The sequence below is a fragment of the Bacidia gigantensis genome, assembly GCF_019456465.1.
Source record: "Bacidia gigantensis strain McMullin 20006 chromosome Unknown contig_278, whole genome shotgun sequence".
Lineage (NCBI taxonomy): Eukaryota > Fungi > Ascomycota > Lecanoromycetes > Lecanorales > Ramalinaceae > Bacidia > Bacidia gigantensis.
The window spans coordinates 1,201,205-1,213,215 of record NW_025408606.1 but is presented as its reverse complement, the minus strand read 5'-3'; the positions used below and the strand labels follow the sequence as shown (position 1 = coordinate 1,213,215).

Here is a 12,011-nt window from a genome sequence, read left to right as displayed (position 1 = left end):
GAACCCGAAGAGAAAGCCGAAGAAGACGGTGCGGTCTGACAGCCGGCGTGCTACAATAGGGAGCGATCCATGCCCACGCTGAGATTGCGGATCACTCATTGGAGCACTTGCACGCTAAAGATAGGATGAAATGTGCCCGAGAGAGAAGTCGATTGGTATAAGGGGGTTACCTTCAACTCTGGTAGTTGACTCATTGTACCCACACTTGCTAGGCATGGGCCTCATTATATTCTCAGACCCTTGTTGTCTTCCAAGCCTACATTCTTGCAGTCTCTGTTTTGTCAGGCATGCAAAAGCGCCTTCCCATCCCTTTAATTGGACGAGTGCCAAAGCCACCATTGCCTTGCGTGCGTCATGCGTGAGCGAGTCTGTTTCGTTGCAATGTGATAAGAATTGGCTGGTAATAGACGTCCTGGGAAGCTGCGACATCAGCCAGCAGCGTCTCGAGTAGAGGCAAAGTATACGTTGTCTTGCCTGCGAATCGAGAGCACTTTCGTATCCTTGGGCTCCCAGACTGTGGGACATAACAAAAGCCATATACTTTTGTTCATAAGGTTGCGCCTCATCAAGCTCGCAGTCCCGGGTGCCTGAGATAGATGAGTTTCATATTGGTAGGATCTTTGCAGAAATTGTCGTAGACACAGGCTCCGAAAAGTGCGCGTAAAGCCGCCTTTCCACAATATTCAGAATTGTCATGTCTTTTGGTTCTAATGCCGGAGAGTCATTCATCCAACAAGTTGACCATTTCAGTAGTTAATAGAGAAAGCCGAAATCGATGATCATTCAATACAGCACAGCTCTGGATACATTTTCACTCGTCCCAGAGCCACCTTAGCGGAAGGCCGTCGTTCGGGGTGCACGTCAAGCATGGTGTATACCGTATCAACCAGGAGGTTGTGCTTCTTATCCCAAAATTTCGGGCCTTCAAAGGTCTCTAACCATCGGCAAACGAGATCTAGGGAGTCCTTGAATGCTACAGAGTCTGATTTCTCTCGTCGTGCAATTTGATATGTCTCTAGCGATTGTCTGTTTATTATGGTCAGCATCTCGGAGTAAACGCAGCCAAGGGCAAAAACGTCTGCTTTTTTGCCTCCTGTTCCGTGAGAGCTGATCTCCGGCGCCCAGTATGCTGGGGTGCCGCGCAACGAGTGATCGAACTTCTCAACTACCCAATCACGCGCAAGCCCAAAATCTGCCAAATATGGCTGCTCATTCTTGATCAAAACGTTTGAAGGTTTGATATCGCTGTGGGTTATTTCCAATCGATGCGCGTATGCCAGAGCATCGAGTAAACAGCCGAACCATGGATAGATTTGTCCGATGGACCGTATGGGATACATTTGCTCGCTGCATAGGTGCATATACTGCAGCAGATCACAATCGGCGACGGGTAGCATAATCATGGAAATCCTGTCCTTATTCTTAAACCTGAGAAGAACCCGCGCAATATGCAGGTGTGAAAGTTTTTGCATTATTGAGACCTCATTCATGAACAAACGTTCGCGAGATCTTGCGATTCGAGGTTCTAATGTGCCGGTGTGTACGTGTTTACAGGCAAATGATTGACCCGTTGACATTTCACGTACCTCATTCACTTCTCCGGAAATGCCTTTGCCCAATCTCTTGACAACCACAAATCCAAAGGTCGACATCTCTTCATCCAGACTTTTTGGATTGGATTCATTATCAAGAGCCAGCAATCCCTTGTGGCTCGAGCTTGGTGAAAGCTTCTCGGGTAGTTTTCTACTTGCTTCAGCCTGGTATAGCGAGGGCGGATCAACATAAGTAGCCAGTTGATTCTCACTCGGTCCTCTAGAATGCAACGAACGCTGCTCAACGTCGGTCTGGGCGTATCTTGACCGGACTTCTGCCAGACTGATTCTCAAGCGGGCAATGTGATCACGAACCCAGACGTCATTCGAAAGATCAGCGCTGCAAGCTACGATAGTCAGTCTCAATAAGTGGGCAAAATTGCTTGTCACTCAATTCATACCAAGAATACCGTGAGACACCTTGCCCATTATAGCCAGATTTGAGTCGATAAACACGCTATACATCTCCTGGAGTAATGATTGAGGAACAGTGTGACTGCTAAGGATGGATCTCATGCTTGGCATTGTACCGTTCAACTGAGAAATGGCTTCAACAATAGAATGAAGCTTTGCGCCCGCGAGATAGAATGCCTAAAATCTGTAAGCCAAAATCATGGCTGATGAATACTTTGTTAATGCTACCTCGATGGTTCCAAAAGAGATCTGCCACAGGGAGGCTCCTAACGTCGCCCTCGCTGTCTCATTTTTATCGTTGGGCGTTATTTCATCGAGCATGTTGGCTAACTCGGAGGCGTTTTGGTACGACAAGAGAAGCCTGCCCAGGAGCTCGTTTGCATCATTTGCACATGATTGCAGGCAGAGGTTCTCGAAATGCCGACGAAAAGAAGGTTCATCGCGAGGTCTATCCATTTTTGATGGATCTCCTCCTTCAAGCTCCTTGTTTGATACTTTCGTTGTCTCCGCTAGGCCAAGCGAAGGAAGATCAAGGCCCAATAACGTCAAATCGTTCAGCCAAGTGGCTGAAGTGGCTTCGTAAGGGGAACGTCCTGACAACGAGATACTGAGATACGCGCTTGCAATCTGAGAGTCTAGCTGGCTACGATCAGGCGGTAGTTTAATGATTGATCTGGAATTAAGTATAACTTCCAGGCTTTCATGCAAATAGTGGCCATCGGATTTCTTTGTCTTGACGCTATACTCAATCATTTCCCGAGTCACTGAGCTGTCTGCATTGCCTTTGAAGTTCGTGGGAGACCCGCTGGGACTTGTCTCGCGAGAGGCTTGTTGAAGGTGAGTATTTCGTAGACGCCAAATGCACTATAGAGAGGTAGTACGTACATGCGATGTGCTCATGATTCCCGTCATATAGGCCAGATTCACGCGGTACTGAGGGCAAAGATTTTGTGCCCCGTGCCAATGAGTCGCTAGGGGATTGCGGAGTGTTGGGACTACTCTTCGGACTGTCACTGCCTTGATTAGCTCTCTTGGAAGCATATCCACGATCTTCTGATCTATCATCACTCAATGACCCTGACACTTTAGATGTGTCTTGTAAAGTCTCTTGTACTCCGTGAGGCTTCTCTCCCAGCGCAGCTCGTTCTGAGCAGAGAACACGTCGGCATGACCTCAGTGCAGGTTGAAGGTCAAACAGTGTGTCTACAAGCAAGGACAATTCATCGATTGCGGCTATGTCATCCTCCTGAGTGGTCTCATCCTCAAGCTTTTCAAGTTCGTTATGACTGAGGGGAAAGTGTTAGCGGCTGATCCTTCAATTGTGTATGCAGAGGTCGCCAGGTTTAGAATTATGGCAGACTTACCATATCGTGTGCAAGGTTGACAAATTGAAGTCTCCAATGACGGTAGCCACAGAGTGACGCCATTTGTCTTCCCGTGCATCAACAGACTCTACTTGATAGGATTCTAAGGCCTCCAATGTCACTTCTGCCAATGGATTAGCCGAATGGATTTCGAGGTCAACTCCTGCGGTTTGATTTACCCTGCCAACACAGTATATTTAGCATGATGTGCAAGGTGCACACATGCAAAGTCTCGAAACGAGCTTTGTCGCTGCCGAGTGCATCATCTATAGGTATTGGTTCGACAAAGAGCCCTGCTCCCCACAGCTGTAAACGTTCTTTGAAATGATCAATCTTCGGAGCCTTCTGACACAATGCTGTGTTCTCAAACCCAGACATGAGAATCATATACATGACATGAAGTAGGCGTCTACCATTCGCATTCGAGAGCGAGCCAGACATCTTAACCTGTATTTGAAAATGTTGTAAAACGATTCAAGATCAATCCTAGTCATATGGAATTGCAATATTATCATAGAGGAGAGGAGAGCTCAAAGTGCACGTGTGACCTCGTCTTGTGATCTCCATCTGAAGCCCGTTGTAGACATAAGAAGGCCAGTCCTCATTTGAGAAGGCAAAATAAGTTTACCAACCGATGATAGAGTAAGGGCAGACTAGTATAGATTATAAATATCGGAGCATCCTCGAGGTAAAGCACAGAAGAAAACATCGTTTATCAAAGACGAGGCCAGACTCTCATACGGTGAGGACAGCTAAGACCTCTCTCCCTCGTCCCGTATCTCCCAATTGGTGTCCTTACCGTATCAAATCCCACTCGAATTTTCTCGCAATTTCAGGTCAAACCTCACTACGGCGCGGAATAGCTACTTGAAGGCTAGGACGACCCCCTGTGAAGAGAATATACCTGCTTCAAGGAGACCCCGTATCAGGACGCTTGGAACGATGAAGTGTACAGCGGCCGAAGCAAGGGCTGCTTCATCGATGCCGGGCTCGCCGAGCCCCTCAGTAGCTTACCCACGCTACAGAGAGCTAGCTCAGCCTGCCTCCCTCCAGAGGAAGGTTGCAACAAGCTTGCAGGGGAGTTGTTGGGGCCATATTAGATCTCCTGCCATCCAGCTAGAAATCGTATGATGGAAGCCACTCGTTGGGAGCGTTTCGATGCAATCGAGGGCCGCTCAGGTAGGACATGGCCATGTCGAATTGCTGCGTGGGAAATCAGAGATTTGGACTCTGGAGCTAAGGTGGTAGCTTGAATCGGGCGTCGCCGTGATTCAACTAACCAACCCTCGATTGTTCATATACATGTGCATATACGCGTTTAAAAAGCGTTAAACCTATTGCAATTGATGGCTGAACTCTCTCTGGCTTCGTTGGCACTCTTCCTCCCGGCCTTGGATTCTTGCAATCGCCTTCATGCAGGCTACAAAAAGACCAAATCCTTTGGTGAGGATCTTGGTATCATCGGTGTACAGCTTGAGGCACAGCGCATTCGACTAGAACAAGTCGCTAAAAGGAGACTTGGAGAGTTGTATGACGCCAGGTCGATCGACTTCAATGATGAGAGCAATCCAACATTGCAGATGGCGTTGCGCTGTCTAGGCGTGATCAGGCATCACTTTGAAGAGTGTGGTCGACTGCTCAAGATCTACAGCGACAAAGGTGGGCATTAAAAAGCTTGCACCAATTTGATTTTGCATCGTATCTGAATGAGCGCCAGGCCCTGATTCACCATCTCTGCGTGAGCAAAGTGCGAGTAAAGCCATGAATGGCCCTGCGCCAAATTCTAGTGTCTCGAAAACTTCACCAAAGCCTGATAAGGTAGGTCTTCCTAGCTTTCATACCGCAATTGGTGTGGGTGAAGGTCACAAAATCTTTTGATAGGCCAACATGATGCATTAAACGCAGCCTTTGATTCTTGATCGTTTCAACCGTTTTCTATTAATCGAAGAACGTACAGCTCTAACGTGTCGGCATTATTCAGGCTTCTAAAATCCCCTTTCGCAAGAAGTTGGCTGTCAGCGTGTGGAAGAAGAAGAAAACCCCTCAGGAAGAGACGCAAACCAGTAGCAATGACCTTGTTGAGTCCCAAAATACCCAGGGACAATCGACCAGCATTCTGAACAACGCTTCGGTGGCCAATGAGAGCGAGAGGCAGTCTCAAAAGGCCCTTTCCGTCCAGAAATCAACTACAATATTTCGACGGATCCAGTGGGCGAAGACTGACCGTGCAAAGCTGCGCAAGATCGTGGAAGAATTGCGCACCGTGATCACCGAGCTTGAAGGACTCTTCCAAACCCGTGTCGACTCAAAGGCGTCCTTTCTATTACAGCAGACACCGGAGACAAATCCGTTCTTCCAAAGCTGTGAGGATGTGCAAGAGTCGCTTTTCAGATTGCATAAAAGTCTGATGCAGGTTCGAAGCAGTCAAGAGCATCGTGATCCACATTTACTAGGCTTTCAATTACGTGAAGACTCTACTGCCAATCGTTCCGACCTAGAGAATGAACCCTACGTGCGTCTCAGGACGAATTCTACGATCTTCAACTTTCAGCAAAAGACCTCCAGCAACTCCACGTCTGAATCTCGCTTGCTTTTGGTGGACACCCTTCTTCATTTGCAAGACGAAGCAAGCACTGATGCAGAGCCTACGCTAAATTTGCCACTCCCGTTGAAACGGATGAGCTGCTTGTCAAGGCCGAACGAGCTAGCTGAGACCGAGCTGGACCAGAACGTGGAAACCTGGGGCTATATTCACTCTCACGACTCATCCCATATCATACACCACGACAGAGTAGGCCAATGGAAAAACCTATGTAATCTTACCGACATGCTATCTCACCCTTCTTACCTTGAAAACATCAAGCCACAGCAAATCACCCAACTAGTAAAACTTCTCCTTATCTCTCGTCTCCAATTGAGTTCTGTCACAAATCTCCTCGAAACTCTACCCAACATATCACAATACCAGTATTTTTGCGACCCGACCGACGACCCCGAAGAGTGGAACCACGAAGACCCTCTGATCCTCAAACCCTGGCTATGCCACGGCTTCGGCACTCGATCATCCAAGCGCAAACTCGGCGGCGGCAGCGGCGTATCCAATCAACGGAAGGCATCAATGCTTGAATTCGGACTGATTCTATTTCAAATCTGTACGGGCCGCATTCTAGACGAGAGGACTGGGCAGGAGAGTACCACAGTAGAACCACGAGAGCAAGCCGTGAAGGGCATGGACCAGATTGACAAAATAGCGGGGTCCTCGATGACGGATATCGTGCAAACTTGCGTGACCTTTGATTCAATTGCTGATGCTGAGGGGGAGCTGCAGGGGATAGATGAAGTGCAGTTTGTGCAGAGGGCCATTATGACGCTTATGAGGGATGAAAGACTCTTGGAAGGATCTCGATGCGCGCCGTTGTGAGGGGATGGTGAGATTTATGAATTGGAAAATGGACGAGGCACTTTCTATCAAATTTTGGCGACAAGCACATTCCTCAGTGACTCGACCTCCTAGTCTGCGGATCAGGTCTCCTTCTTTCCTTCCACCAAGCTTCCTCGTCCTCCATCATCTTCCCCGGAAAAGAGGTCGGTAACATAGATCTCTCTTACCCCGGCAGCGCTACCTTGACAGCCTGCAGCGTAGGTAACACCCCTGATAATCCAAATGAATCCCAAACCAGCCGGACCGTCTCGGTGCACCAGCGACGATGACGGTATGTAGCATCGCCACCGACGCAATAGCAACTAGGTACCAGGTCTCACGCCTCATCCCGCTCACCGTAATGAGTAATGCTCCCCAAAATACCGAGAACACCCCGCAGACGGCCTTTGTGGCATGTGTCGATTTCGATGTCTTCCCTGACCCGTCGATGTCTTCGAGATCAAAGCCCCGGCCTGCGCCTCGGATGACGAGAGCGTGCTGTGAGCCATTACCACGGGAGAGAATGAATAACTTATCCGAATTCCTTCGGCCATCCTAGCGTTCTCTTCGCCATTGCGGAGGACTTCCTGTACTGAAGGCTAGAAAGGTGCCTGCGGCTGTGAGGACGATGTCACCCCATCCGCCTTTAGTGACCCACGGGTTGGCGGCGATGGCGAGCTGCAGGAATGCCGCTGCGTAGCCAGAAAACCAGTAGAGGTTCCTTTCGGGAACTCCGGCCCTCTTATCTTTGGAGGCTTCGGAGACAGAGATGCAGAGACCGGTCTTGGAAAGTTTGGTCGTGCACAGGATGCTGCGGAGATTGGCGGCAACCTCTCGTGGCATTCAGAGCTTTTCGTAATCTCGTAGCATGCGGTGGAGGATCCATGAGTCGTTGTGGCGATAGTAGCCTGCTTTGGTGCATGTGATGATGGATGAGTTGGGTGGAGCCAGGGGCGTTAGTCTGTCGTTGCCTATAGCTGAAAGTAGTGTGGTGAAAGTATAGCCAACCCAGCGGAAGGAGAATACCACTGGTGCTAGCAACCTATCTCCTGTTTGCTGTGCGAGGGCCTACTAGATGACGTCGCCACCAAGGAGAAGTAACAATGTGAGTATGTCCGTGGGGTTTGCCCACTGCAGCCTTGATTCTTGAGCAGTCGAATTGTCTTGAGGTTACGGACCTTCGATTGGGGCCATTTCCTGCGTGCAGGATATGACACAGGCTGCGAACGGCAAGGAGGTCGGAAACTGCAGCCTTCAAGTAGTATGGTCGCAGGTCCATACCATAAGGCATTTTCATCGATGCCGGCCATATTACCGGGCTAGAGGATGGCCATTCACTGGTCGTTACTATCACCCGTATATGCCACTAGACATGCACTGCTTTTTGCTGAATTCTAGATTATCGTGGAATACTCTATAAGTATGCTTGTCGCCCTTAGTATCCTACACAAAGCTAACTAAACTTCGCAATTACCGTTTTGTTATTGAATGGAATGTGTTGCTAACCCGCAGGCCAAAGGATTCGGTAAAGCTTCGATTCTTGTTCGACAGGGGTTTTATAAGTTCACCATTGCCGTTCGTTATGAATGATTTCAGAGGCTGGTTGTCCTGTTGACCATCGATACACCAATGCTGCTCTGTAGACAGTCTCTCTCCACATGATAGCGAGCCAAAATCTTCTGCTAAGAAATCGTTCCGCCATACCCGGATCTTCTCAGCATCGCCTTCTACGCTGATGTATATTCGATGGAGAATTTCAACGAACAAGATGCCATCTTGCTCTCTTGCAATTGCGACTAGTAAGCCAATTTCTTTCGGATTGGAAGCCAGCAGTTGGGGTGCTACAATAGCGAGTTCTCGGGACCTGTCTCGTGATCTATGAGGCAGCGGCTCTTTTTCATCTGCAGGTATGACGCGATACCATTGCGAGAGCCAGCGATCGGCGGGAAAGTGAAACTCCGAAAGATCATTCAGTAAGTCTTGCTTGTTTCTCAAATTGTGTAGACGAAACCCAGGAAACCAAACTTCAAGGCCATGGGGTACGTTGAGCCTGGCTTTCTTGACCTGAAGTGCCAAAGGATCCGGTGGTTCCACCTCTTTACTGGACAGCCAGGTCCTTGGGGCCCACCCGTATCCTTTCTCCTCGAGTCTTGGGCCTGGCACAAAAATAATACCTGCGGGAATCGCGCAAGGGCTTCGAGCAGCGAGTAAATCGACAAGCTTTTGCATTCGCCTCTGGAGTTCTGGTCCATCATATATCATTTTCTTCTTCTTGATATAGCTGGAGTCGGCAAAACTGTCGGTATCGACGTTCAGGAGAGTTGCGAGGGCCAGGGTCTCATGTTGACGGTGCTCTGTCCTCCTCCATTGTACAGCTTTCCAGACATTGGCAACGAAAGCCGGCTTTGTTATACGGTCCTCCGGCGTTGAATCAGGTCCATGCATTCTGCGGCTTTCCTTCTCTAGAATACCATGATAGTATGCACGAGACACAAATGCAAGACAAGAGTGCAGTGGTGCGTCTTCCTGTTGGAATAGTTTCTCGAGCTTATCCATGGAGTAAACTTGGTCGGAAAAGTTGAAGTACAAGCTTTTGCTTAACACTGCCTCCTGCAAAGTCCACAATCTGGTCATCCATTTGCTGAGTGTGATGCTCATTGCTGGCTTGATGTACCCTTCGCCTTTATCAACGCTCATTAAGCCAGCATCTAGCACTATGGTATATTTAGCGTTCGTATATATGTCATGCATCTTCCTGATCGCCTTCTTCCGCTGGTCGTCGAACTCGGTCTCGACGGGGATGGCTAGTGTATCAATCCAGAAATTTTCAGGTGTTTCCATCCTGCCATGACTCTGCTGGATTACATTCTCGCTCTTGATGTCATTGAATAGGTTGCGAAACATGTCCAGGACGCACTTATTCATAGCATTGGCATTCTTGTTTCCATATCCATCAGCCCAAACATGAGAAAATATGACATACTCTTTGTTACAAGAGGCATTCATCTCAACAAGGTCGATCTTGCCAGCTTCATGTCGATACCGCAAGAGAGGGATCTTGCCTTGCTTGATGATTCGATTTAGCTCCCGCGAGTTCACTTGCACCTCTTTACATGTACGGCGATCACATTCCTTGCAATGAAAAGGCTCGGGATTCTGAAGATCGATGTTCGACCCTGGTGTGCTTGGGATAGCAACGGGTTTGCATTCGGTTTCTGTACATTGCAAATGCGATATTTCAGCTTTCTCTTGTGGAGGTATCTGCAATGCGTACAAAAGCCCGATAGTATTGTTCCTCAGTACACCTTGCAACATCGTGATGGTCTTCAAGCACCAGCGCTCCGCCCTCATTTTTTGCAGAACCAACCGGCTGTAGCCCCAACCTTGGCTACTATAATCATTGTCAGACCACCCATGAATATTCATGTGCTTTTGTCGCCGAATCTTGATCAATGCGCTGGTCAGAGTCTCGCCGAGGATCATAATGGAAAGCGCCACGTGGTCGTCTATCGGCCAGATAGGTCGACTGTGCACGTCAGACACAGAGCAATACTCGAAGACATAACGCCGCGCCCTGTCGAGCACCAATTGAGCTTGTAAAAGACGTGCCACAGACTCAGCCGGATTTGACGACTCAAAGTCCAGCCAATCCTCCAGGTATCGGGGCAGCCTTTCGGTAGTTATATACGAATTCTGCTCAGTGTCTCGACGGATGAAATGAAGCAGATCGAATTGGTGGAGATGTCCTAAAACGGCTCTTAAGACTTCAAAATATAGCCAGCGTTGGACAAATTTAGTAAATTGCGTTCGAGTTGTGGGGTTTCCGACAGGAGCTATCGCGGTCCGCTGAGGGCGAGCGTTGTCCTCTCCAAGGGTATAGCCGTTGTCGCCTTTGTGAAAGTCATGAAAGCTGGTGTTCGTTGGCATTGGGTAATCAGCATACAATCGGACTCGGTGTATGCCCAAATTGGGATTGATAACATCCTTACCCAGATGTTCCATTCGGCACGAAAGAAAGGGCGACGAAGAAAGAAGCTCCTTTCACATTTTGAAAGGGAGAAGCCGCCTTGCGCCATCGGATTATAAATGGTCATTGATATGGGCGCGCTCTCGCTGTAAGATCTTAGGGTCCCCGCGAGGAGCAGCTCAGCCTTATTCCATTGAGAGGGGGGAGAGGGGGAACGGGGGCGGAAGTAGCTACTTGTAATCTTCCGCTGTGGCTGTCGCACCCTCACGATGGACCACATCCAATGATCTACGAAAGGCGCAAATCTCCTGCGCCCGTGCGGCCGACGACTGGAGGGATTGACGAAAATATGTACAAGAGTGTACATGGCGCAGCTATAGGCGAGTGCGCTTCCCTTTTTTGGCCCCTGATCACCAGGATCAGTATACGCCTACTATATACAGCTTAGTGGTTCATCTGCTTTCGTCCAATTTAAGATTAGGGCTCCTGAAGGCACCGTCGGCCTCAGCCTTGTCTGAAGTATGAGCGTGCGCCTCCCCAGGCAGATTCCAGGTGGCCAGTGATTCAGGCGTCGCCACCGCAATGAATGACTCCAACAAGACGTGTTCAGTTCAAAGGCTACCGAAATACTGACTGTCGAGAACGTTGCTTAAGGTTGTGCCCAGCAGCACAGAGCGAAAGGTGAGGTGGTTATAGCCTTCTAGGTGCGATCCTTGCCACCGTCCTGGATATTCGAAACGCCAGTCTGCCTTGCCATCAAGACTATTTTGCGTCATTCGCGGTAATCATGCACCGTTGTCAGCGTAACGTATCCACCAGTCATCCTTAGCCATCGTGATTGGCCTTGTTTCAGTCGTCTCGGGAACTTCACTCTGCAAGATGGGATCCAGACCAGTAGCCTGATCCAATATGATCAGCCGATAGCCTTGGCTGCCCTCCTCCTTTCCTCAGTCTTAAGAACGCGTCCCGCATTCCTGCTGTGGTGCCATGCCGCCTCTTCCAACTTATCGTGTTCGTGGCCCCAACCTTTGCACACGCAATTCCGCTTATGGAGAGCCAGAAGGGATCCCTTCGACTTCTTGCAGGACCTTTGCAAGACCAGGCCGAGACCAAGTGAAGAATACCACTCCATCGACAGCACCATGAGCTGATCGCCCGACTAGCATAGTATTTGTGCATGGTCTCGGTGGGAGTCCAGAGTCCACTTGGGCTACGCGACGCCATGACAGACCATGGCCCCAAGATATTCTACC

The 12,011-nt window shown here is 49.2% G+C and overlaps 3 protein-coding genes across 3 annotated transcripts; 1 reads left to right on the top strand and 2 right to left on the bottom strand.

The window, feature by feature from the left end:
- Positions 1–779: 779 nt before the first annotated feature.
- On the bottom strand, positions 780–3,811 carry KY384_007850 (uncharacterized protein; the record flags this gene model as incomplete). Its single annotated transcript, XM_044816339.1, has 6 exons — positions 780–1,939; positions 1,994–2,183; positions 2,235–2,833; positions 2,892–3,292; positions 3,371–3,494; positions 3,610–3,811. 6 exons carry the CDS (start codon positions 3,809–3,811, stop codon positions 780–782), a joined length of 2,676 nt encoding a protein of 891 aa, XP_044666979.1.
- A 905-nt stretch (positions 3,812–4,716) lies between these two features.
- Positions 4,717–6,791, top strand: KY384_007849 (uncharacterized protein; the record flags this gene model as incomplete). The annotated part of the gene is made up of 3 exons (XM_044816338.1): positions 4,717–5,029; positions 5,088–5,188; positions 5,352–6,791. The coding sequence occupies 3 exons, from the start codon at positions 4,717–4,719 to the stop codon at positions 6,789–6,791; spliced, it is 1,854 nt and encodes a 617-aa protein (XP_044666978.1).
- A 1,470-nt stretch (positions 6,792–8,261) lies between these two features.
- On the bottom strand, positions 8,262–10,718 carry KY384_007848 (uncharacterized protein; the record flags this gene model as incomplete). Its single annotated transcript, XM_044816337.1, has 1 exon — positions 8,262–10,718. One exon carries the CDS (start codon positions 10,716–10,718, stop codon positions 8,262–8,264), a length of 2,457 nt encoding a protein of 818 aa, XP_044666977.1.
- Positions 10,719–12,011: the final 1,293 nt, after the last annotated feature.